Here is a 27,902-nt window from a genome sequence, read left to right as displayed (position 1 = left end):
TATCCGGTAACCATGTTGAACTAGTTGGAGGAACCCAGGGGTCCTGGATTGATTGAGGCCAGGCAGGAGAAAACAGACTTAGGCGACCTCCAACTGCTGGAGAGCCCTCCAGAGGGGGAGTACAGACACCGTCAGAAGGATGGTTTCTTGGGGTCCTCCCTGGAAAAACGACCGCATAGATTGTATTTGGGCGCATTATCAACCCTCCACAGCTTCAGCCATAAGGGCCTCCTAGAGGCAGTAGATAAGGCCATACCCTTTGGCGCCCACCTTGACTTGGTAGAGTGAGGCTTCCGTGAGAAAATCCGCCGCTAAGGAGAGGGATGACAGAGAAGACAACAAGCCATCCCGAAGAACGCCTGAGTCAATATCCCTCTGAAGACTGGCCAAGCTTGAGCAGAGGGTGTTTGCCACTTCATTGGAGGCTATGCCAATAGTGGCCTGGGAAGCCGCTGCTGAGTAACCTGAGGACCTATCAGGTTGCTTCCATTCGGCCTCCATGGAGTGGCTGGATCCACTTGGAAGGCCCTGGACCTTCTATAGGTGGAACTTGAGGCATCCCCATTGTCAACATTGCGCCCACCTGGACGGATGGACTTAAGCAATTTAGGCAATTTCTCCAATGGAAACATGGGTTTGGGCGCCAACGAATCCTCATCTGAGGAGACATCAATAGCCATTTGCGATTCCTCTTCGGATGGATAATGCTGGGACTGGGACTCCAATCTAGGTCTCTTGGTCAGGTGAGAGAGGGAGTTCTTCATCTCCCGCATAGAGTCCTCTACATATTCCTTTACCCAGGAGACGTCCCATAAGGACGGTTCTTCTTGTGGAGGACCACAGCACTGATGGCAACTCGTACTCATTTGGGAGAGGCATATCACACTCGGTACAGGAGAGGTGTCTCCGTTTAGAGGTACTCTTTCTCCTGGGGGGTTCGCCCCTTTAGGAGAAGAAGAAGACATCTAGAAAAGAAAGAAAAAGATACTAAGTATCAAGCAAAATGCACTACCATAGCTTAGCTAGGGATAAAATGATACAGTTTTTAAAGAAGTCACAGACAGACACAAACGGATGAATGTCAGGAAAAAAATCGCCACAAGCAGCAGCAGAGCTTGGTCCAGTAACAGAGCAAGCACAGATTGCTGGCTCGGAGGGACCTAAATAGGACAAGGAACAGGAAGAGGCGGGGATGACCCCCACGCCCCTAATCCAACATGACATACAAGAGAAAAGAACATCACCCCCCCCCCAAAAAAAAAATCCTAGGGGGAGCGGTGGACCGAACAAATTTTTAGAACCACTCAAATCTTATTTTATAAAAAATAAGTTTTTATAGGTGGGTTAAAGGTCAACCCCCCCCTCTCCCGGAAGTGAAAGGGAGGGGGATTGAACCCGCCTCCCGCACGTCACCGGGGCCTTATTATACTAGGCGCCGGAACAGAAAGCCGCACAGTAGAGCGGCAGAGGGAAGAGTCAGGCGCGCGCACGCGTTTATCCAAACTCCCTGGAGCGAGCACTCAGCCGGGAGAATGAAAGGCAGACGCCGGGCAGCAGTGCTGCCGAAAAACTCCTCACAGACCCCGGAATGGAGGGGGAAAGGGCAAGTGATACACCATACCCCCCCCCCCCCCTCACCAAACCATGGAGCCGCAGGAGAGAAAAAAAGTGGAGGTAAGCGTAAACCTCCCTCCACTCGTTCTGCACACAGGACAGAAAAAAACACGGGGAGTGGGGAGGTTTCTCTTACCTCTTATAGGAGGGTCAGCATGTCAATTAAGTTATTAAAAGTTCCACCTATCCTAAACCGCACACAGGGGCAGGAATACCCCATCTGTTGTGCTGAGGTTTGAACGTGGGGGAATGGATGTTTATCTTCCCTTCTAAATTTAATTAGAATGTCACAACATGTTTTACTGGTCTGTAAAATGTAGAATTTTTGCTGTTAATCTCCACAGCAGGAGGAGTAGTTGCTGACTCCTACTCTAGGCAATATTTGCTTGTGTTGGGTGCTTAAAATTCTATCCAGTGTAGGACTCGGATTACAATATATAGATTTAGTTTATACCCCTTTTGTACAGAACCAGCAGCTGTGAACAATCTAGTAGCAGCTGCTAACATTCTACTGGCTCACTTAAAAAGCCTGGAGACCAGGAAACCCTGATTTTCAACCGTGCTGAGTACATTCCAGGGGTTTCAGCATTTAACTCTAGAGATCACTGTGGAAAAAAATGTTATACCTTCCCTGGAGCAAGGGGACTTATTTCTGTGCCGGTCACTAATTCTGCAACAATTTCATGGAAAGATGCAATAAAAATAAAATTTATAAATTATTAAAAAAAAAAAAAAAAAAAAATAGAATGAAAATTTTGAAAAGGAATATCATTGGGTTCTGTGCATTGTGCTATTGCTAAGAACTAGAGATGAGTGAACAGTGAAATAAGAGATTCGTTTCGAGTAGAGCCTTAATATTTGACTACTCGATCGAATATCGAATCCCATTATAGTCTATGGAAAAAAATGCTCGTTTCATGGGAAACCACTATTCGACTAAAGGAGAGCCACCAAGTCCACTAGTAGCAGGAGGAGAGTGTTTAGGAGGAGCGCTGTGCAGTTAAAGCGCACGGACCCCATTATAGTCTATGGGGTTTGTGCGCTTTACCTGCACAGCACTTGCAGTTGCGCTGATAAAAAGTAAGCTCCCTCGTAACCGTAAGCTGCCAAGCTCTCCCGACTAGCAAAGACGAGCCTGCAGCAAATCAACGCTGGTTCTGCAGCAGGCTCGTCCTTGATAGTTGGGAAAACTGGCAGCTTGCTGTTACGAGGGAGCTGACTTTTTTGTCATAGGAATGCATTGACCAATGTTGATTGGCCAGTGTACAGCATTCGGCCAATCAATGCTGGGTCTGCTGGAGGCTCGTCTATGAGGAGGCGGAGTCTAATATCGGACCACAATGGAGACTGCTGTGGTCCGATCTTAGACTCTGCCTCCTCACAGACGAGCCTCCGGCAGAACCAGCGTTGATTGCTGTACACTGTATAGCATTCGGCCAATCAACGCTGGTTCTGAAACGAATATTTACTGTGAATAGCTAGTAGTATTCGATAGAGTACGAATATTTTGAATACCGTAGTATTCGATGGAATACCTACTCGATCGAATACTACTCGCTCATCTCTACTAAGAACCAATCAAAACCAGTATGCAAGTAACAAATAAATATTACAGGGTAGAAAACTTGCCCAATGGATGTTTTACCACTTTCCCTCCATGTGGTCTGACTGATTACAACAGTGTAGAAAGTGGATTTGAAGCAGGATTTGGAGGAGACTGTAGTCGTAGTCAGGGCAAAGCAAAGAGTATTTAGGAATAGTGGCAGAGGATCAAATAAGATAAGATCCTTTAATAGTCCCATTATGGGTAAATTCTGCAGCATGGATAATACAGTAATATATTACAAAAAAGAACACATACAAGCTCAGAATATCAAATAGAAAAAGATACTAGGAGTAATAGCAACTAAAAAGAAAAGAGACTTCAGGATCATTTAGTTCTCTGTGCAAGAATGATCTTTACTTAGCCTGATGTAGATTGTACAGCATGACCGCGGTTGGGAGGAAGGATCTCCGGTAGTGCTCCTTCTCACACTTGGGCTGAAGCAGTCGGTCACTGACAGTACTGCCCAGTGCTATCACGGTCTCGTACATGGGATGGGAGTTGTTCTCCAGTATGGAGCTCACCACAGACCGTATCCTTCTGTCACCAGCCACCTGATCAGATATCAGTTGGAGTTGGTAAATGAAAGCAAGGTGTTAAACCAGTTCCCTTTCAACAAATCTTTCCCACACATTGCTTTTTCTATTAATCTCTAATGGAGTTGCCTAATGAGCCCAGCTGATATGAAACTTATGTTCTCTGATGTTGAGGTTCCACCTCTGGAACTCTGCTTACAGTATCAGGTATTTATGGAGCACCCTGTAGAAACGTCATCAAAGGTTCCGATTCTAACCTGATGCAACAAAGTCTCCCATGTTATCCAGTATCAAACAGCTTATTACCTATTCGTCAGAGAATATAAGAAAACCTACTGTAATTCAGGGCACAGATAAGATGCCTTTCTCATTATATACCTTGTATGTTAAGCACAACCACAGTTGCTGATATCGCCATGAAAACCACAAGTGTCAAGATGTTCCTCAGTTACAAGTTCATAGTTCACACTTAACATACCAATATGTTTTTCGGCTAAAATATTTGCTGAGGCCACAAATTTTTTTGATTAGTGGAAAAATATAGAAACTAGTGACAGTGCATCTATTTTTGCATAACACCAAGGTCATGTCTCAGCAAGTGTGGTATTCAGGATTTCTATCAGTCCTGCTGATGTCAGGTTCTTACTATTGTTTGTCCCAGATGTAAGTGATTGTTTTATGCAGTCATCTCTGTCATGTGATGGATTTGGAGACATAATTAACCTTTTATTAATTATGTTAGGTAATTTACATTGTGATCAACTCCTCTGCACACCTTTCAGCACCAGTTTATATACTGTGTGTGTGTGTAGATAGATAGATAGATAGATAGATTATATAGTAACTTCCCAGGCCATGTAGAATGGAAGGGCAAGTCTAATGTTATCTAAAGTCTAATGCTTGAAAAACTTGATAGGTCAAACTCCATGAGCACAAGTCCTATGTGCAGGATAGTTGATCTGATGATCACGGGTCCCAACTGGAGAGATTCCCGTCAATCAAAAGAATTGGGGGCCCAGGCTTCCTATTCCGTAGTCAAATGCGTTGAAGAGGAGCTTGGATGGTACAATGGAGTTGATGGTTACATATGCACACTGTATGGTGCTGACCATGACAACCCATGTTTGTATGATCACTTGTGACCCCACTATGCTAGAACAGAAAAACATCCTGTAAGCGCAGCCATGCAATAAACTTTCTATTAACTTGCCAATATGCAATGCTATATTTCCTCTACTATGGCCATTGCAAGAGAAGGAATGGTTGGCAGTGGCTTTCTAGAGCAATACAAATGATTGCTGAGGGTGAGTGATGTTGGCTCCTTTTTCAAACGGGGTTCATGAGAAGAATAACAACATTTCTATCTGGCACTGTTGTAAAAAGTTTGGTTATGGTCCCTATGAATCCTGATAAATAATCACCAGCTCATCCTCTTAATCATATGTCTTAGCTGGCGAGCCTGGTTGGTGCAGGGAATTATTTCCTCATATGGCTTTGGATTTACAATTAAACAAACCTGGCCTCCTTTCATTCTGTTTCTATAACACCCATGTGTATGTGATTTTTCTCTTTTATTTGGTGCACAAATGACCTGCTTTGCAAAGCCCTGCCTGGCTAAAACCACTGAGCTTTCCTTGACAAACTGCGTGATATGGATTTGCATAGGACTTTGGAAAGGGCTGGCCCTGGGGGTGAATGAGCTTGGCAATGAACTCAATGGATTAGAGTGGAGACAGGAAAATAAAAGAATCCAGCAGGATGGTCACTAAAGTAATCAAAACAAAGCGGCGTAAAGGAGAATATTAGTAAAACTAGAGCATTGACAACATTGCAGAGAGACCTATGAAGAGTTGATATTGGATTCTGATTCAAAACTTTCAGCTAACCTGTTTGGTAATGTATTGGCTACAGATTTGCAAAAAAAAGGATGGAGATAGATAGGAAAAAAATATAAATATAAATATATATATATATATATATATATATATATATATATATATATATATATATTTTATTTTTTTTTGGGGGGGGGGGAGGGGGGCGGAATAAAGCTTTGAACTTTGAGTTCTGAAACATTTCCCATTTGAAAATGAAAACTGCAATTTGATCTTACTGTAATATTACATTTATAGATGATACATAGAAAGTGGGGGAATTGTTTAGATTTTGCTTGTGGGCCTAGGAGCTTTAAGTTATGCCTGTGTTGTGTCAATAAATTTTATTTATTTATTTTTTTTGCTGGTGCCAGTACTGGGATAATTCCAGTAGTGATGTGACAGTACAGGAATAATACACAGTGATGTCACAGTGCAGAGATAGTAAAGACAGCAATGTCACAGTACAGGGATAATACGCAGTGATGGCACAGTACAGGGATAATACGTAGTGATGGCACAGTACAGGGATAAGATACACAGTGATGGCACAGTACAGGGATAAGACACACAGTGATGTCACAGTACAGAGATAATAAAGACAGCAATGTCACAGTACAGGGAAAATACACAGTGATGTCATAGTACAGGGTTAATACACATTGATGTCATAGTACAGGGATAATACACAGTGATGTCACAGTACATGGATAATACACACAGTGATGTCACAGTACAGGGATACTACACAGTGATGTCACAGTACAGGGATAATACACAGTGATGTCACAGTACAGAGATAATTAAGACAGCAATGTCACAGTACAGGGATAATACACAGTGATGTCACAGTACAGAGATAATAAAGACAGCAATGTCACAGTACAGGATAATACGCAGTGATGGCACAGTACAGGGATAAGATACACAGTGATGTCACAGTGCAGAGATAATAAAGATAGCAATGTCACAGTACAGGGATAAGATACACAGTGATGTCACAGTACAGGGATAATACACAGTGATGTCACATTACAAGGATAATGCACACAGTGATGTCACAGTACATGGATAAAACAGTGAGATGTTTACCGGTAATTTAATCTTGAGTTTGATTTGGGTCAGAATCACCAGCCTAGTTATAACCTCTACTATAACCATCTACTGTGAATGGCGGACCAATTGTATCTATATATAGATGAAACCTGTTATGTAATCCAGTCTGTGCTGATAATACTGTAGAACACTTTCATTTACACTGTAACTTTAAATGGCTTTAACTTGGGAGCTGTGGGGGCTATAGCTGCAATTCATGTCTTAAAAGCCACATATCTTGTCTGTAGCCCATAAAGATGTAGGTATCTCTGGTAAAAGCGGAGGTTTATTCACTCGTACTCTCACTACAGCTGATAATAATATTATTCTCCTGTTCCAGACACTTCAGATAACCCAAGGAGAGGGGGTACCATGCACATTTGTTCATGATGTCACTCCACCATTATCACTCAAGCTCCTATTTTCCATTTAACACCTTATATGCTACTGTAAATGCTGTCCGCAGCACCTAAGAAATTTTACAGGAAAAAAAGGTAAAAATCCCCCTCCCCCTCCGATAATGGAGGAAGAAGTAGAACAACAACATAAACCTCAAATTAAATTAGTAGGTTATTTATTCTACATGATAAACTCCATACACCTTTAAGAGTCAGATGCCAGAATTGATATTTTCTGAACATCTCACTTATTTAAAAAGTAAATATCTAAGTACTGATCAAAAAGTCTTATAATAAAAGGTTTCATACAGCTGCATTAAAATAAAATGTAAAAAGATATGAACGCAGGCATGTAGATGCGGATAAAATGTTACTGGTTTAAGGCTAAAATGTTAGAGATGAGCGAGTAGTATTCGATCGAATATCTAGGGTTAAAATACATATCAGGCAGCGGCGCCGTTATGTGTCAGTAAGATTTATATCAATATAGAATAATTTCAAAATTTGCCATAAAAAGTGACAACTTCTAGAAGTTTTTTGCAATTTTAATGTGACTGTTAGACTAAAGCCCCACATTGCAGAAACAAAGCTTTTTTTGGTGCAGATTTTGCTGCAGTTTTTTGAGTCAAAGCCAACAGTGGATTGAGCAAAAGGTAGCAGTATAAGGGCTAGTTCACACGGGGACATGGACGCTGATTTTGACAGCTGATTTCGCGGCCAAATCAGCCTCCATAAAATGTAGCCCTATGTGAATTGCTGGCTTTTTTTTTTCTGCTAGCTTGCTAGCAGAAAAAGAAGCGACATGACCTTTCTTCAGGTGTTTAACGCGTGAAAAAATGAATTGGAGTCTATGGGGCGCTGAAAAAAACGCTAGCGGTTTTTGGTCGCTTATTTTTGCACCTGTTTTGGCAAAAACAGCGACTGAAACCGCTAGCGTTTTTTTATCATGTACTTTTTTGTGCTGCAAAAAAAAAAAAAGCTTCAAAAAAACAGCGACCGAAAAAGCGTCAAAAACAGTGTCAAAAACAGCGTCCAATGCAAAAAACAGTGTCCAAAAAAAGCGACGCTGAAAAATCAGTGCCAAAATCAGCTAGGCTTTTTTCACGTGTGAACTAAGCCTAAGGCTGAGTTCACACAGAGTTTGTAGATCAGGAAACTGACTCAAATTCCTCCTCCAAAAAACGCTTCACCATACAGTCCTATGGGGAGGCTTTTTTGGGAGGAGGAATTTGAGTCAGATTCCTGATCAAAAAACTCTGTTTGAACTCAGCCTAAGAGCTTCCTATATATTCCCCACTTCTTTTGTAGCCATTCTTGGTTTTGGCTCAAAAAATCTGCAACAAAAAAATCTGCGTTTCTGCAAAGTGGGGCTTTAGCCTTAAGAGGATAATATAGACTACTGGTATAATATACTTATATTTCTATGCATATTTTATTACTTTTCTGTACACGTGTCCTTGGTGTCAGCTGGATCCTGACTCTATAGTTCTTGTGTATAATTTTGTGGCTTCTATATACTGTAGTTTCCCCATTGGCCTGCCTGTGCAGTGCTGACCTTGCTAAAGTCTAATCTTCTCACACAAGGACACTTATTTTCTCATAAGGGTTCTTTTTATTTTGCTTTTGGAGGATTTTTGTTTGTTTTTGTTTGTTTGTAGCAGCCAAAAAGTGCAATAGTAATGTTTTTAGTTTGCAATATGTAGCTTTTTAAGTTTAGCCCTCCGTTTCAATGTATTTTTTTTATCCTCTTCTACTAAACCCTGATTCAGATGCATACATTGTGTCCCCCAAACAAGTGTCTTTTCTGGTACACTGATGTCACCATGACTACAGGGTATTAGCTTGTATGCCTCTATGCAGAACTCAACCAAAATTTACCATTAGTGGGATTACTGACCTAATACGTCATGTGGAATTGTACAGTACATTTGCACAGGGCAAAACCAGGGGAATAATATATTACCCGCGGCGGGTGGCTGACATAGCAATTTATCAAAATGTACAGGATCCTTTAAAAGACTAGGAAAGTGAATAGTTCTGTGCAGATGTGCCAGAGACCTCCATGTCAGCAACATGACTATAGTGGGTGCAGAGATGAAGTCACATCTGAATCCTAGTGAGGGGAAACAACTAGCAAAAACGTGGCTTGAGCTTGTGCTAACTCTATATTGCTCAAGGCTAATATGGCTATAAGATAAGGCTCATAATAAGGATAAGTGATGGTGGTCCTTGGTCAAGACAAACTATTGAAGAAGTTTTATCATTTATTGCAATGTAACATATAGATTATTATCAAACTTGTCCTACTGCATTGTAATCGCGTGATGGAATTTGCAAAATATATAAGTTTGGACATGTGACACCCATTCTCATGATCAACTAAGGTTCCAGTGGGTGAACCTTCATCCATTCTTCTGACAGTACAGTAGCATGGGAATGTACTCCTATTGAAGGGATTTTTCATATTGATGACCTATCACCCAGGTCCTGCGCAGATCAGCTGTTTCGGCAACCTGTTGGTGCCTGAAGTTACAGGACTGTATGCAGAGTGCTTGCAGACACTGCAATTTGAGCAATTCCCCAGAACCACCACTGTACAGAAGACGGGGCTGCAGCCATACTCTTTACCTGCAAGGGTTGCCAAAATAGCTGATCTGTGTGGGGTCTGGGTTTCAGACCCCCCTTCCCCACCAAAACGGTCACTTACCGATGACCTATCGGTCATCCTTTTGGAGTCAGACAACCCCTCTTAAAGGGCTATGCCTGCTTCTAAAGTCAATAAATGGAATTTAATTCTACCACCTTTTAAATGTGTTTTTTTTCCATTCACTTCCCTGCCACTAATACATTTTGGCCTTGGTTGCCCCCTTGTTAAGTGTATATACTGTAATTTACTTTGGCGAGATGTTGTGCAATTCTTTTTTTGTTATGAACAGAAATGGATCCAAAATGGATGTGTGTGAAAAGTCACACTTCATAAATGTGCACTTGGTTTTCGTCCTGAGTATAGTGGCATTATACTGAGAGTGCACAGATCCTATAACATGGCAGCGTTCGTCGCCCTGGTTATAAATAGGTTGATGAACTGACTGGGAAACTTACAGGACCCATCAAGTAATTTGTCATATGTGCCCGATGCAGTGCGAAAGTGCAGGAAAGTGGAAAAATTTCATATGGTTCGAGAAAAATAACCATCTCGCCAATAGAATATTCTTTATCGCTCCCTTGGTGTGTTTAAAGGGGTAGCAGACTAAAAAATGCATTTTCTTTGCTGAAAAAGAGAGGAATCCTGATGTTATACCTGCTTTTCTTTATTGGGCTTGTATATTCATGCTTTGTTATGCTCGGGCGTTATGGTTCTTTTTGACCACGTAAATTAAAAATTGAAGATATAAGGATATAACGTGCCCAAAATTAACATGGAAAGAAAGTATAGGTGAGTATACTATCAAGGGACGGCGAAAACTTGAATTTATTAGATACAATTAAAATACTAAACTTACAAAACAAAGAGGACTCAGACTAATCTATATACCGGTGAAAATTGGAGACTATCACTATAAAAGCCAGAGGCTAGTACCATTCTAAAGCCTCTCAACTGACTATCCCAAAAATTATCCAGCTGGATCTGCCTTCTAGTAGTAGAGACGAATATTTTTGTGACCAATTCTCATCTGACGGCAACAGCAGCTATAATGGATAGACAGTATGGCTAATGGATCAACTTGTCTCCTTATATTCAACAGAAGCTAGTGGCTGACTGATAACCTATTAACTAGCTCCACAAAATCTGCCTAGCCGAAACTACTACTGGCAGTGATAACATTTCTCTCAACCCTCACTGCCGAGTAATGTAGCAGCTAGAGAATGGCCTAATACACGATATTTATCCCGTATTAGGCAATTTGACCACCCATAAATTGCATTTCTAATCTGACATTATTTTTTTGGTGTATTCACATCATATCAAGCAGTGTAGTCATATGATCCATTCTTCTGATTCGACTTAGGACCAAAAGAATATAGTAAACTAGTAAACAATAAAACAGATCCGTCAAGTGAAAAACAGCAACAAACCTGGAGGGAACCCATGGACTGTAAGGGCTAGTTTACACGGCGGTTTTGCGTAAACATATTCCGTTGCGGCTTTCCGCTCCAAATTAGGCCCAAATGAATGGGCCTAGTTGCGAGGTGGAAATCCGGCTGAATTAGCCGCGGAATCCGCCTGAAGAAAAGGCAACTCGCTTCTTTTTTTGTTTTTAGCGGTTTGTTATGCTCGCGGAAAAAGGAAATCAATGGGAGGCAGCAGGACTTTGACGCGGATTCCACATCAAAATCCTGACCTGGCCCGTGTGAACAAGCCGTATCTGGGTTCATTGGGTATCTATTGGGTGGTTTTTTTTTTGTTTTTTTTGTTTTTTCCCCTGACAACACTGTGCAAAAAAGTCCTGCTTATTCAGTTCACCGCTTTTTTAATGTGTTCGGTATTCCATTTGGGGGTCCCCAAACGGACTCCCTGAACGGAATACCATGCGCAGATGTGAACCAGACTTAAGATTGTTGACAGGCACAGCATAATGCTATATTTGATTTTGCTGTCAACTTGGAAATAGCATTCAAAAATATAGATAAGGGTGAGCTAACTGTTTCTGGACTTAGGGCCATATTATCACATTGTAGGAGTTTTTGAGGGTCCCCACACCTCTTTTTGAAACTATAGAGAAAAAGAAAATTATGTGGGCATCCCTATTGTAGTTTATGGGAGTTGCAAAAATAGCTGTGTGACAACTCCTATAAATGACTATGGAAAGAACTGCACATGTCTATGGCCACTCCTCTCATCCTCTCTCTGAAGTGCTAAACATTTATATCATATATATTATGTAAGGGGATATTGTCACTCCTTAGGGAGAGTCCACCATATAGGTGTGTGGAGACTTATTAAGCCTTTAGCACTCCACTTCGCAAAGGACCATGGGAAGAATATGCAAATCTGTCTTCCATGATGTAATTAGGAAGTCAGCTGCTGCTGCCTCAGTGTTGCAAACCAATAGAGGGCGCTCACTGGAATGTGCAAGCCTGTCTTCCCTGATGTAGTTAGGAAGACAGAACTCCAGTGAAATAACCCAATAAAGGCTGCTCCCTATATTAGGTATATTATGTTGAGGTGCCCTAAATGTCTCAAGTTGGAATATACCTTTTTAAAGAAGCAATCTGGCTCACATATATCAAGGCTGAGATGCTCCTAGCAAGTGAGTAATGCAAGGGGTAACTCAGCCTCTATACAACGCTTTCCACTTTTTTAGATGGTGGGTGAAGTGGGTTGGGAATATAGACGGGCTGGGCAGGGGCACTCTTGTTCACCAGATTTTCTATAAAAATGGCATAAGTTATGCCACCAATCTTTGCCATTAATAATATGCCAGTCTCTGTGTACTGCACGACAAATGGCACCAAATCAAAAACTGCACAGCCAAAAATGAAGGAATTGAGGCAGACTTCCTCCTTAGGCCTGATTCACATCTGTGTTCGGTATACCGTTCGGGGAGTTCGCTTGGCGACCCCCCCCCCCAAATGGAATACCAAATGCATCAGCAAGCGGTGAGCTTATGAAAGCATGTAGACCCCATAGACTATAATGGCGTCCGTGTGTTTTCCGCACGGAACATGCAGAGAAAATATTACTTCATGAACTACTTTCCTCTCCGCATGTCCGTGCACTTTCGTAAGCTCACTGATTGTCAAGGCATTCGGTATTCCGTTCGGGGGTCCCCAAGCAAATTCCCCGAACGGAAGATCGAATGCAGATGTGAACCGGGCCTTAGATTGCTCTTTTATCGGTCTCCTTGCAGCAAAAGCTGAAGCAGAGCTTTAACTTTCCGGTGCAGATTTCAGTCAATGATCAGCCCCAGATGAATGCGGCAACTTGGTATCTTACACTGCAGGTTCTGTGGCTGATCAGCCATGGAATCTGCATCAAGTTTGAACATGACTCTTATTTTTCAGCGTCTTGCTTTGATATCTGTCACCCATTGAAAATAATGGGAGGCAGAATCAGGATGAAATTCTGTGCTGAGTTTGAGGTAGAATCTTCCACAAAATCTGTGCCAAATTCCTACATGTCGTCATACTCTAACCACATACTGCCCAAATCCACTGTTAGCGTTTAACTACTTGTGCACCATTGTAGCATGACGTTCTTTGCCATTCTTCTCTCTAATGTAGAAGATACAGGTTTGAAGCCACTAGGGGGCAAGGAACTCAGTTTTGTGCATCAGAGGGACACGGTTGCCTTTTTTATGCTGCATTTATCTGAACCACAAGGTCAATGACAAGTGGTGTGGCCGCACAGAATGGCATTGCAGAATGAGCACCCCGGTGTAGGCAATCCACATACGGGAAATTGTTGAATCTTCTATGGCCTGATGGTCAGGCTGGTGCTTATTACTTAATATATTCTTAACCTTAGGGTTATCAATTTATTGGCAGACTTTAACACCAGCTGTTAGAAACCGATAGACATAAAAATGAAAAGAACAGTGGAATTGTCAGATGAGATTAAGATCTGACTAGATAGGACGCAGAAGTTATTAGACACACTTAGAGTACAACTGTTCAATCAAAAACCTCCTAGAAATACACCACAGTGTGTAGATTCAAGTTTCTGACTCTTAAAAAAAAAAAAAAAAAAAAAAAAAAACACTTAAAAAAAAAAATAATTTTTTTTTTAATGCCTTTGTTTATTTCCAGGCCGGAATTCTTTTATTTCAATATTTGGCAGAATAGGAGGAGTCATCAGTTACTGTAGTCCTGTCTTCTTAGAGAGCAAAGTGTGTGTGTGTGTGTGTGTGTATATATATATATATATATATATATATATATATATATATATATATATATATATATATATATACACATACACACACACACACACACACACACACACACACACACTAGTGTTCGGGGAGTCTGCTTGGGGACCCCCAACGGAAACCTATATGCATTAAGGGCTCGTGCACACTGAATTAACACGAGCGTATTTTAGCATAATACACGTGTATAGAATACACGTGTAAAAATAATACTCCCATTGACTTCAATGAAATCTTTTACACATGTAAAAAAACGCATCAAAAAATGAACCCTAATAAGCAGTTGCCTTCAGGAAACCCGCAGACCCCATAGACTATAATGAGGTCCGTGTGGTTTCCGCACAAAACACGTGGAAAGAAAATTGCAGTACAGTTCTCTCCACATTTTTCATGTGGACACTGAGTGGAAACCACATGGACCCCATTATAGTCTGTGGGGTTTGCAGGTTTCCCAGATAACTGTTTTGTTTTTTTTAATGCATATAGGCTTCCATTTGGAGGGTCCCCAAGCGGACTCCCCGAACTGAAACCCAAATACTGATGTGAACTGGGCCTTACATAGTTGAAACAAGATGGTTAACATAAGTTGAAAAGTTTAAATAAGAATGGAAGAACAGGCCCCCTGTATATCTGTAGAGCAGCGGTCTCCAACCTTTATTGCCTAGAGCCACTTTCAGAATGGAAAGATGACGACGAGCTACATTCTATGTAAGATTACAGAAGCCGTATGGTATAATCGATGTAAAGCAGGAACAAAAATATTCAATGCTGCAGATTTGTAAAGTGGTCTCAGAGAAAATCTGAGAGCATTAAAACTGTGCTGTGATTGGGTAATATGAATGGGATGGAGCTGAGATAAGGCCATGTGACTGATGACTGTGATGCCACGCGGCCGCTGCCACTTCATATAGCTGATTCACAGGGTTCTTGGGTACTGGATCCACATGGACTTTCAATTGATGGCCTAGGTTGTCAATTTAAAAGTGTTGAAGAACCTCTTTAAATTTCTTGGATTCAGGCAATGCATGATGGCAGTTTCTTCATACTCTGTTATACGAGCTATCCAGGAACTATGGCTTTTTGCCAGGAGGTGAAAGCTGAAAAATAATAACCTGTCCTCGGCTCTGCGGTGTCCTTTGTCGCTGTCCTGTCCAGTGGCATCTGGGTGCTCGTTCCTGCAGAAGCCCTCACACCTCGTGACCGCTGAGGGCAAATCAGTTCATTGACCTCAGCAGTCCCAAGTGGCAATTATTTCTGCCCCTGGGTGGCGCTGGATCAGACAGCGGCCTGGGAACAGGTGAGTGTGTGTGTTTTGTTGTGTTTAATCTTCCCTGGCCTCCTACCAAAAAAACCTGTAATTCCTGGATTCCGAGATTAGAAATTTGTTGAATCCATTAATTGGTAAAGAGATCCATTGCTGTTCATAATGTGAATGCCAGCTGCTATTCATTTTGATACAGATAATCTGTAAAAATCCAATGTGATCTAATGTATGCGGAAATATGGACTCAACTCGGATATACAGGAATGCATTGTAGAATCGTACGCCAAATCTAAAATATGGAAGTAACACATTACAGGGTTTCTCTCCAGCTGACAATTCATGAAGGAGTTGGTCCTCTACATTGCAGTGTGCCAAAAAGTAGGCCATAATGAAGATGAAATGAGATCAATTTGACAGCTGTAAATAAGGACAAGCATAATTCCCCACCCGTCATCATCCTCGATTTCCTATGTCATATTCCAGGTTGCGCTTCAATAGTTGGATAGAAGGTTTACTAATGTTTTCTTTTAAAGAATTGTGTCCTAGTGTGACAAGGATGCGAGGAATGTGTTATAAAAGATAAAATTAGATGATATTGCACATCTGTCACTGTAATGGCAAAAACAAGAATCCGATCTTGCCAAAGGATATTTGTTTCACGACCTAGTTTGGCCTGTAATAACCACAGATGTAACCTTGGAAATATGGAACGGTATATTTGTAACAAAGTTCTGTCAAGGATAGCGGCCCCAATGAGAGCTGAAATTATCCTCTAATCTGTGCGCACTAATGGCCATAAGATTGGCCATGATAAATTCCCATTGAAACGTGGAACGTGTGCCAATAAGAAATCATTCCAGATATAAAGCAGCTGTGTCTTATATAAGCAGCAATGGAGGAACAAACAGGAAGCCGTCATGCCGGGCAATAGAAAGCATTCCGGAAATTTTTACTCCTTTTTATAGAGAAATTAAAAACTTTTCTAATATGAAAGTCTGCTTATAGTTTTAGTTGTGATTATTTACTTTTTGTTAATATTTTAAAATTCTAAGTTATAACGAATTTAACTATGGCCACGGCTTTTAAAAGGTGGGCACCCGGTATGCTTACTGCCCATTTGGCTATGTATAATCACATTTTTACATTCGGACTGGGGGGGGGGGGTTATTAATGGGCACCTGCGAGGGGCAGTGTGTCAACCCTGCCTTTTTAATTATTGTTCAGCAGTGATATTACTTGTTTTTCATATAGACTCAGTTGTGTAAGTCTTCTATGGGAAGAGCCAGAATACCAGATTGCTCTTGCAGCAATTTATCTAACTTCAAACAAAAGGATTGTGCACTTGGTCATTATCTCCCATAGAGGTTCGCATTGTATGACGCCAATTCTAAGAACCCCCCCCCCAAAAAAAAAAAACAAACAAACAAACCAAAAACAAACGGAAAGCTATGTAAAAATAAAGGAAACAAGAATGTAATGATTTGGAAATGTCATATAACCATATTTTATTCAACTGTTAGGATAGCAGATGCAGTTCAGAGCCAATAGTTAGAACCAGCACTAGACACACTGATCAAAATGGCATGACACTGAGTGTCTAGCCCCCCTGGGCCGCACCAACTCCAGCCCCACAGAGGTGTTCACCAGAGCCCCAGATGGTGGAGATGGACTGGGCAACACTGCTGGACAGAGTGGTATGGGTCAGGGAAAGCCGGACGCAGCGCACCAAAAATCACAGTAGAACCAGAAACTGGGAACTCTTACCAGCAGAACTTCAGAGTTGAGATGCAAGTCAACGGAACCAGAAGACAGCAGCGAGCGGTTAGTCAATAGATGGCAGTAAAGCACGAAAGCGTAGTCAGCCAATCCGGGTCGTCAACGTGAGGTCAGTGCAGTAGAGAGGGTAATCCGGAGGGAAGGTCAAACAGGCAGAGTCAGTAACAGGAGAGCAGAGCAGTACAAAATCAGGTTCAGGGAGCAGAGGTCTAAAGGCAAGCTGGGGTTATCAATAGGAGCAAGCACCAAAATCAGGAGGCAAGAGGTAGTCAGAAGGTAAAGCAGGGGTCAGAAACAGAGGCAATCAAGACAACAGGAGAACGCTTACGTTCAGGAACCAGGTACACTGAATAGCCAGCAATGTTTTACCTATCATACTCTTTGTCAGATACAGCTACATTTCTCTCCTCGTTGGTTGTCTAGGTCCTGCTCCCAGGTCGGGATGATGACTCCTGGTTTCTATACTGTCTTCTATCCCTCTCAATGTGCATAACTTTCAGTTTTTGAGCCCTGATAAGTGCTAGTAAAGTTTCTTAGAGCAATGCTTGTTATCTGTGTCTGTAAATCCAGAGATAACTGCTATTTAGAGCAACAAAGAGATTTGAGCAGGAATGAGCTGAAAACCAGGTGGAGGTGGAGGGGAGAGAAAACTCCTTTCAGGGTTAGAAACAGCCTGGGCAGCAAAGCAAGCTGTCCGTCCTTAAGGCAGAGAAAAAAATTGCATGGAAAAAACCTGTATAATGTGCCCGAGACTATGCTACAATAGTTCACCATTATGCAGATTGACACGTTATTAATGAAATGACATATCCCACAGGTGATCAGGTGCTATAGGCTCTACATCTCTTATCCTTCGGCAGAAAACCTAAAGTAGTCATTAAGTAATGTTTCAGTTATTCTCTTTTTTTTACCATGTGTTTACAAGTCTGTTACAATTCATTGCCATTTGTTACATGTTGGATAACTGCTGCCTATGTAATTCGGCATGAAGGATTCCTCAATCACTGTTATCCATATGCAGCAAGCCGGATATAATGTCGTACTGTTGAAAATTGAACATTTTGCATGGAGATTACAGTGGATGGCAGCGTGACAGCTTTGTGTTTTCCATGAAATCGGTGTGAATGTGAAAAATACCTCTCTAATTTTAAACGTACGGCATTTCTGGATTTGCTTGCACTATATTTCCTTACTTTAAGCTAGCAAGCTAATGCAAAAAACCCATGGTATCTCATTTTAGTTTACTTCTATTTTAGGTTAAACTGGGTAATATTACTGTATCATTGCACTTATTTCTGCAAAATCTCATGTGCATGCTGTATTGTAGTGTGCCAATGAGAGGTCTCCAAAATAGCTTGCGATCTATGTCACTAAAATACAAGAATAGCCATGTCTTTAATGGGGAGATGGATGAGCCTTGTTTTGGTGCTCAGCCCTTTCTGCCAGTGCCATAGACTTTCAATGGATACATACTTGACTGCACCGTTCAGATTCCTACTACACACAGGTCTTGCAGCTGTAGGAAAAGGAGTAGCAGGGTCACAGCAGTGGGATCCCTACCAATCTTGATTACACGTCCTTTGCATATCCCTTTAAATATGGGATTTGTGTTCAGAGATAGATATATGACTAAATGCTTTTAAGCAATGGAGATCTATAGTGTTCCATATTTGTTAAATTAAAGGCAGATATGTTATGGATTGGGGGGGGGAGGAAGTGGTTAGTAGTGCAAAATGTCTGGAAATGGCAACCCGTGGCTCAAAAAATCTTGGACGCAGTCACACATTCATTATATGGTAGATGTGGAAATGGACCACAGTGTGTCTGCCCGTTGCTTCTGAAGGGTTTGTTCACACAGGACGTACGTGCCAGTGGCTAATCTGCAATAGCCAGTTGCAGTGGATGAGATTTTAATACATTTTTCCTATGTGCTGTGCAAAGAAATTGCAGATTTTTTTTGCAACAGAAAATTAGCAGTGGACATGTTTCTTTTGGACATACCCTTACAGTTTGCTGGACAGTACAGATACTTCCAATTCTCTGCCGGTAATACCTTGGTCTCTGGAGTAAAGGGATTGTTCAGGATAGTCCATTTTTTGCCAGGAGGCCAGTGAAGTGAAAAAACCCCAAAAACTTACCTGTCCTCAGAGCTCCGGTGTCTCCCTCTGCAGTCCCTGTTGCTCCCTGGTCTTGTTTTAGCGGAAGTCCTCACCGAGTCACCGCGTCTGAGCACTGAGACCAATCAGAGGCCTAGGTAAAGGAGCCAAGATGTTTCTTGCGTACATCACGTGATGTCCCCGTGTCTTTTCCTTAGGCTGCTGATTGGCCTCAGCGGTCACGTGGGGTGAGGATTTCCACCAAAAAAAGACCCAGGAGCAGCAGAACTGCACCATGGTGGGAGACAGCAAAGCATTGGGGATAGGTGAGTATGGATTTTTTTTTTCTCACTTTCCGCAACCTCCTGCCCAATAGAAGATTATACTGAACAACCCCTCTAAAGATATTATTTATGCAGTATTACTTAGTCTTTCCAGGGTATATAATTGATGACCCATCCTTAGGACAGGTCATCAATTATAGATCAGCAAGGATCCAAAACCCAGGACCCCGGCCGATCATCTTCAGCATTCAGATGATCAATGCTGCCACTTCAGTGCTTAACCAAGTACAGCGCCGTACGTTTTGTGGCTGTGCTTGGTATTGCAGCTCAGCTACTTCACTTGAATTGGGTTGAGCTGCAATCGGGGTATGTGACCGATCAACGTAATATCACATGGCCTGTGAAATATAAGTGATGCTCAGAGAACGTGACACTCATGACTTGTGGCCTATCCAAAAATTCCCAGGCAACCACTGTTTTAAAATTTTTAGAGCACATTGTATAACTACGTTAAAAGCAGAGCATAATGCAGTCCATTGACAGAGACCTATTCTGAACCCGTATAGTCACTTCATCGCTGCCGATTCTGGAGCTCGGAGTGAAATATTCCATTATGTAGAATGTGGGTCACATCGGACACTCCTGTAAATCCGATTTTATAATTGTTAAATGAATTCAGTGTGGGCGTCATGGCAATGTTATGTCTTTATTTTATATAGTACGGTTCACACAGTTGACTTTGGCAGTAGAAACTTAAAAGAAGAGGCGAAGGTTCAGTTATTCCATTCAATTGCATGGTTTTGAATGAGCGAGCTGAATTAAGTTTTATGTGAAAGTTTTTCCAGATACTACAGCTGGAGTAAGCCCAGATAGTATCAGCTGAAAAACACTGCTCCAATACAAACATTCCAAATAAAATTTAGTATTTGAAAGTTTCCAAAAAATTGTGTTTGTACCAATATAAATAAATACTGAATTAAAGGGTGACAATGTTAACCAAATTGGTCATAGATTTGAAATCTCCATGAAAAAACAAGTCTAATTTGTTTCCTGATTTTTACAAGAAAATGTTGTTCCAGGAAAGAATAACACCCCAGAATAAATCCTTTACTTTGCTTAAAGTCATTTGGAAGAGCTTTACAGGCACCGAAATATATACATGTATCACTGGCTAAGTTTTTTTGCAGCATATTTTTTTTTTTTTTACATAAATGTTAAATATGCATAGGAGGGGGCTCCTTCTGTGTCCACTACTCCGCTACAGTTAATGTCCATTGCTGTCATTCTACGACAGAGGACAGGAATGGACATTAATAATGGTACTGTGAGTGCCTAAGTGTTACCAGGGACCGTTCAGCCCTTATTCATTGTATATGACAGTATGTACAATGTAGCAATTGCCTAAAGGCTGAGGCATCACAGTGGTTTTATACCACCTAGAACAGTGGTTCAGGTGTCATATGAAAGCTTTCAGATGTTTCCAAAGTTACAGTTGTATATTGAAAAAAAATTAAAAAAATAAAATATCAGTTTGGCCAATCTTTTAATTTTTGCATGGTGCACATTTGCAGTAGTATTTAGCAGCAATTGTTTTTGTTTTTTTCTCTTAAACATAAAGTAAATTTTATACATATTGTGTTCTTCAAATTATGGTGCAACATTTTGTAGAATTAAGCCATGTTTTAATTTGCATACCTTATATACCTTGACATATCATTTAACAGTTAAATGGGTTATCCATGATTATAAAACATGTATGCTCCATTCCAGAAAATTGGATTATACCAATTCACGGGTTGTTTGGCAGCTCAACGGTATTTGTAGAGTAGTGACAGTCAACCTCTCCAGTTAGGGACATTGGGTGAGTGACTGGTGACTGGTGAGTGCTTGCAGTATCCAGACAAGTTATCAACCCTTGTTTAGCTAGGTATACTATTTGATTCACTTATGATACTGACCAATGCCTGGTCGTTGTACCAATTTTCTGAATACTGGTTTCATGTAGGTGTTGTGCCATGGTGGGAGTTATTTTGGCATGTCCCCGTACTGGCTGCAACATAACTATTAGGTTCTCCGTTTGGGGCACATGTTGTTCCCGGCTAATCTGTGCTGTGTTGTTCCTGTGTTGTTGTGACTGACTTCAAACAAGATATATATACATATATATTTTGTCAGGGTCTGGGGTTGCTAGATGGGGTGGCATAGATGCACAAATCCGGTTTCTTTAGTCCAAAACAAATGTAGAGTTTATTTTCACTCAAAAAGGTAGTGCAGCAACAAAAGGAAACAATACAAAAATTAAATACCTGCCCGGCTAGGCTCTAACTAAACATAGAATAAGTTACCTCACCTAGAATAACAGAAATCCAAAAGCCAGTAGAATCATTCAGGCAACAGCTCCAAAAATATGACCTCTCTGTTGGCTCTCCCGCCAAGCTCTGCCAAAGTGTTGCTGCTGGAGCTGACTTCTTAAACCTCCTTGACGAGGAGACTCTCTGCAGCTGAGTCGCTGCCGGAACATCCCCAAAGTGTGGACTGGAGGGGGGTGGAATGACAGGTCCCACTACCAGTCCTACCTGTCATTCCTAAAAATCCAGCCCAATACTGAGCATTTATCAAAATGCTCAGCAGATGAAAGTTTTCTGCTGAGAACAAACATTCCTGGGGGTTTTCTCATCTCACCCACCTGAGTAGTCTGGGGGAGAGACGTACACCCCCTCCATTACCTGACCAGCCATCGGCTTATAATATATATCATTTGTCTGTATATTACATGTGTGCATGTTTCTTAACTGACTAATAATTGTAAATGATATCTAGTTAGTATTTTGCCCGAGGTTCCACATGTCAAAATCCAAATATAATGAACTGGTTCCTGTCTCCTTTTTATTTGCATAGTAAACTATTGCTATCATTACACAAACAGACCGAAGTATAATAACCCAAGTAAGCGGTAAACCTCAGCAGCATAAGATTTTGCTGGTTCTTTGAAGCCTATGTACATATAACTGCTTTTCCTATGCCATATAGATTTGTTTCTATAGCTTCTATGCATATATGTGCAATTCCATCTGTACGGACATTAACTCAAACTCTCAATGCAGATCTATGGGAGTTAGATTGATGCTCTAATATACATGCACTGAGAATTAAGTCTACACCGTGCATCATGGAGTAGAGAGGAGGTCAGTGCTTAGGAGGAGAGCAAATAACTACAATAAAGTTGTTAGCATATTATTCAGTAACCCTACACAAGCTCTTTTTTAAATGACGGCAACCTTATTTTACAGGTATTTAATAAGCTCTCTTTTAAACCTCCTGGCTTTTTTTCAATTCTTATTAGTAGAGATGAGCGAACAGTGAAATGTTCGAAGTTTGAAGATCGAATCGAGTAGCCGCTCAATAATCGACTGTTCGATTGAGCATCGAACCCCATTATAGTCTACAGGGAATAAATACTCGTTTAGAGGGAAACCACTATCCGACTCAGGAGGGTCACCAAGTCCACTATGACACCCCAGGAAATGATGCCAACACCCTTGAATGCAACTGGGACAGCAGGAGAAGCATGTCTGGGGGCATCTAACATACCCAAGTCACTGTATTACATCGGGATCCCTGTCAGCTTGCGATATGCGGGAGCTGACTTTTTCCCATAGGAATGCATTGACCAGCGTTGATTGGCCGAATGTCATACAGAGTACAGCATTCGGCCAATCAACGCTGGTTCTGCTGAAGGCTCGTCTGTGAGGAGGCGGAGTCTAAGATCGGACCAGAATAGAGACTGCTGTGGACCGATCTTAGACTCCGCCTCCTCCGGCAGAACCAGCGTTGATTGGCCGAATCTTGTACTCTGTATGGCATTTGGCCAATCAACGCTGGTCAATGCATTCCTATGCTGAGATGTAGCAGTGCTGGCAGAAGAGCTGAGTGTGCAGCAGGGTTCAGCGCACACTCAGCTCTGCTACATCTCTGATGCAGCAGAGCTGAGTGTGCAGCAGGGTTCACATCTCCGGTGTAGCAGTGCTGGCTGTGCGCTCAGCTCTGCAGCATCTCCAGTGTAGATGAGCTGACGACACGGCCAGCACTGCTACATCTCAGCATAAGAATGCATTGACCAGCGTTGATTGGCCAAATGCCATACAGAGTACAAGATTCGGCCAATCAACGCTGGTTCTGCCGGAGGAGACGGAGTCTAAGATCGGTCCACAACAGTCTCTATTCTAGTCCGATCTTAGACTCCGCCTCCTCACAGACGAGCCTCCAGCAGAACCAGCGTTGATTGGCCGAATGCTGTACTCTGTATGGCATTCGGCCAATCAACGCTGGTCAATTTTTTCCTATGGGAAAAAGTCTTCTCCCGCATATCGCAAGCTGACAGGGATCCCGACCAGATAGAGCCCCAAAGAGCTGGGTGAGTGACATTCCCACCTAAATAATGGTAATCCCTAGCTAACCCTGCCTGTACATCTGTCCCTATCTCACAGTCACATAGTTCACAGTCTCATATGAACCGGATATTAAATCCACTGTTCGTATAAATTGGAGGTAACCTGATTTAGCCAGCCAATTACTTTTTCCGATTTTTTTTTTCGATTACTCCGTTGTCGTAGTTCCTGTCCCACCTCCCCTGCGCAGTTATTGGTGCAAAAAAAGCGCCAGGGAAGGTGGGAGAGGAATCAAATTTTTAGCGAGTTTGCCACCTGGTGTTCGACTCAAATCGAACATCTCGAACAGCCTGATATCCGATCGATCATGTACTCGATCAAACGCTGTTCGCTCATCTCTACTTATTAGTGATGGCAATTATTATCTAAATTTTCTTAGATTCCTGTCTCTGGGTGCTAGCATTGGCGTGGTGTTCGGGTTTGGGTTATTATTGCCTATTTGTTTTTTCACTAGGGGTAACTTTAGGGGCAGTGAGGGTCAGTGATCTGGTGTTTTGGTCAGTGTTTAGGGATAGATCTAGGGAAATCTAGAGTCAGAATAATTTCTTGTCTGTTTATCAATTCACCATTCCATCCCTATTGATCCATTTGTTCAATCATATGATTAACCATCAAAAAAAATTATTTACTACAGCGGATATAAAATGGGGTTTCTTGATGTTTGACCTCATTGGATTTTTCATGGCTAGTCCTTGAAATATCGAAAAATTTGATCAACCAGAGGATTTTTTTGGTCCCCTATTAAACCAGTTGGGTGATGCCCCAAGTCTTACTGGTTACACCCAGTCTCAATATAACAAAGCAAAGGACAAAGATCAATGATATTGACTGATACTTCTCCATATTGCTGGATCCACTTTCATCTTTGGCTCGAAAATCTGCATAAAAATCGTCAGTGGCTGTTTGCATTCCCCAGGACCACTGCTATACAGTGGATGTGGATACTGTGCGGGTCCTATTACTTGAATAAGCACGGTGTTACCTGTCAATTAGGATCTGATCTGTATGGGGTTCGTGTGTTGGGCCCCACAGATCACATACTGATGATCTGTTGTGTAGTCAGTCAGCTAGGTGTCATTGTTTTTTTTTTTTTTTGTTTTTTTTGTTTTTTTTTTTGGGGGGGGGGGTTGTGTACTTTTTGTATGTATTTGGTTTATATGCAATACACATAACTGGAGAGCTACATATCATCGTATTTATGGTCTCTTTGTTTTGAGGGGAAAATGACACACAAAAAAACGCCAAAATATTCTTTTCAGTAACTGATTGTGGTGAGGAGGGGCCACGCAGTGGCTCAGTGGTTAGCACTGCAGCCTTGCAGTGCTGGAGTCCTTGGCTCGAGTCCCGTCAAGGGCAAAAAAAACATCCGCAAGGAGTTTGTATGTTCTCCCCGTGTTTGCGTGGATTTCCATCCTATACTCCAAAGACATACTGATAGGGAAAAAAATGTACATTGTGAGCCCTATGTGGGGCTCACAATCTACAAAAAAAAAAAAAAATTGTGGTGAGGTGACGGCTTCCCAAGTCACTTGAGATTGGTACCGTTCTAGTCACAACCAATAAACTTATCACAATTTTTTTTCTGAATCTACTTACCCATAGATTCCATCTTCCCATAGATGGGTTTGTGAATTAATTTTTGGTTGGTCTACAAATTTGAGATTATAAAAAAAACCAAAAAACAAAAAAAAACCCCTCTTTACTTATCTAGGGGTCTGTAGTACTTCCTGTATACTATGCAAACCACTATGTCGAAGCGTAGCTTTAACTTGTCGGACCCCGACATAAATTCTGTAAAGGGACCTCTACCTACCATGTCCTACTTAGAACAGTGATACTTTAACATGGAAGAAGGAACTTTATGACCCCCTTAGGGTCCAGGGCCTGGTAATGAGCGCTATTGCTGCACCAACTATAATTAGACCCCATGACACTATAGCATTGATAAAAACCTGTTATCTATAGAAATCAGAGATTTTTTTTTTTTTTTTTCTAGACGTTGCAGATATCAAATTATTTACTCTCCCAAATGAAAAACTTTGAGACTCTTAGGCTTTACCAGCGCTCCAGAAGGATCTGTGAGACAAAAAACTTAGGTCCTAATTATTAAAGCAGCTCAAATGTCCCAACATTTGTGCAAGCTGTGGGTTTTTTTTTATAATTCTTTGTCTGTAAATGTCTATTAACCGATCTTATTCCTTTTCTAAAATCGACCATCTTGTGGGTTATTTTTACGTTTGTGCCCGTTCTATTGGGTATTTCTTGTATTACACTTGGATTAAAGGTCTTTAATTTACATATACTATTTCTAAGTTAAGCATTGAGGAATTCAGCATGTGTTTTAGTGTGATATTTTAGCTTTATTGCATTAGTGGAATGTTCTCCAACATGTAACTAAGATAATTATCATTATTTTCTCATGGTCTCCACAGCTGCTTTCTGGGGTGATATTGCCTTGGATGAAGAAGACTTGAAATGGTTTCAAGTAAACAAAACTATTGATTCAGGAGAATCCAGAAATAACCATACGGAAATGACTGCAGGTTAGTTATCATAAAAATCTGTTCACTTTCAGTTCGTTGATTTTTTTTTTTTTCTTTTTCTTTAATGTTTCTGCATAATATTGTTCATCTGTTTAATACTACACATTGGCTTATGGGATTTTTAATGTGGTATCTTAAAAAAAGTCTCCTAACCTAAAACATCCCCCTCACTACTAGACAGGGGCCAATAGGCCATTCCTCCGGCCCCAAGTCCTCTGATTCCCACTCCCATGGGTAACCGCAGTAAAGATCCACAAATTCATTAAAAAGCCAGTGATTGATGTCCTACAAAAGTAAATATGCATGTAATAAACTAATAAATTATGCAATATCAATAATTGTGTAATATCATTTAATAATAATCATTTTATTTTGAAGTTGGAGTCGGTATCTTTTTTCAAACTCCACATCCCTGCCCCTAGATTCCCATGTGTTCACAGCATTTTCCTAATATTTTAGGTCACTGATAACCTTTTACTGTACACTATAGACAATATATAAATATATACTATTTCCGTTTCTCTTTTCCTTGGTGCCCTGGCATATGCACAGTGTCATATGTAGTTAGAGTGTTACATGTGATTTCTCTACTTTCTCTACTTCCAAGATGAAGATTACATTTCCCATGCTTCACCCCTATGATGACATGTTATACCAGTGCAAGTGATAGAGTAAAATAATCCCAGTGCCTTTTTTTTTATTTTTGTTTTACATCTCTAGACATGTCATTGCCCCTTTGCCACCCAATGAACCGCCTGAGAAGGGGCAATTAATGAAGAGGACAATGTATGTATGTAGTTAGGTCTGCCACATTCCCATAAAGAGGAAAATAATGCTTCTGTTCATTGGTTACTTGACTTTAAAAAAAAAAAAAACCAACAAAAAAAACAAAACACCCCTATATCAGCTTCCCTTATCTTCAGGTACAAGCACACAAGGTCCTGATAACGACCAGCATCCAGACACTGTGTGCCACACCACACACAATGGAAGATCTTGTTTGCTAAGATATGGTGTGGCAGGGGCCCTATGTCATCTTGGCTATAGGGCCCGATTACAACTACAACCACTATACATGAACTAAATCACTGATATTAGTTTCACAGGTCGCATACTTGTAGGTTGCAGTTTCTATATCTGAAGGTGCTATTTTCTGCAAGCCATTTTGAAATGCAATGACCAGTTGCAGAAACGTCTGCTACAATTGTAAATTTGCTTCTGCCCTTTTGCATTAAGCTGTTTCTGACTTCTTTTTCCTCATCACTGCAGAGTATATAGCATGGAAGGCAGTTCAGTAACTGTAATATAGGCTTCTCATTCAGCAAGAAATGGCATCTGAGGTTTACATGGTGGAATTTATGTATCAGAATCTGGTGCACAAAATATGTCAGCCATTCATTTCAGTGAGGGGCAGTTGCACCATAAATTAGGGAGGGATTATTAAACCTGGCACGGAAAAGACCAATCTTGACAAATGAGCCCCACTGTTCAATGTCACA

At 41.2% G+C, this 27,902-nt stretch overlaps 1 protein-coding gene across 1 annotated transcript in view; it reads left to right on the top strand.

Annotated features, from left to right (window-relative positions):
• The window catches only part of TLL2 (tolloid like 2), a 106,911-nt gene that overhangs the window by 19,481 nt on the left and 59,528 nt on the right, over window positions 1-27,902 (top strand). Inside the window, exon 2 of the mRNA XM_075258172.1 lies at window positions 26,293-26,403. Within this exon, the coding sequence (XP_075114273.1) occupies window positions 26,293-26,403 (111 nt within the window). The remainder of the gene's footprint in view (window positions 1-26,292; window positions 26,404-27,902) is intronic.

The sequence above is a fragment of the Leptodactylus fuscus genome, chromosome 10 (assembly GCF_031893055.1).
Source record: "Leptodactylus fuscus isolate aLepFus1 chromosome 10, aLepFus1.hap2, whole genome shotgun sequence".
Lineage (NCBI taxonomy): Eukaryota > Metazoa > Chordata > Amphibia > Anura > Leptodactylidae > Leptodactylus > Leptodactylus fuscus.
Note: the sequence above shows the minus strand (reverse complement) of the source record. Positions and strands in the feature narration are given on the sequence as shown.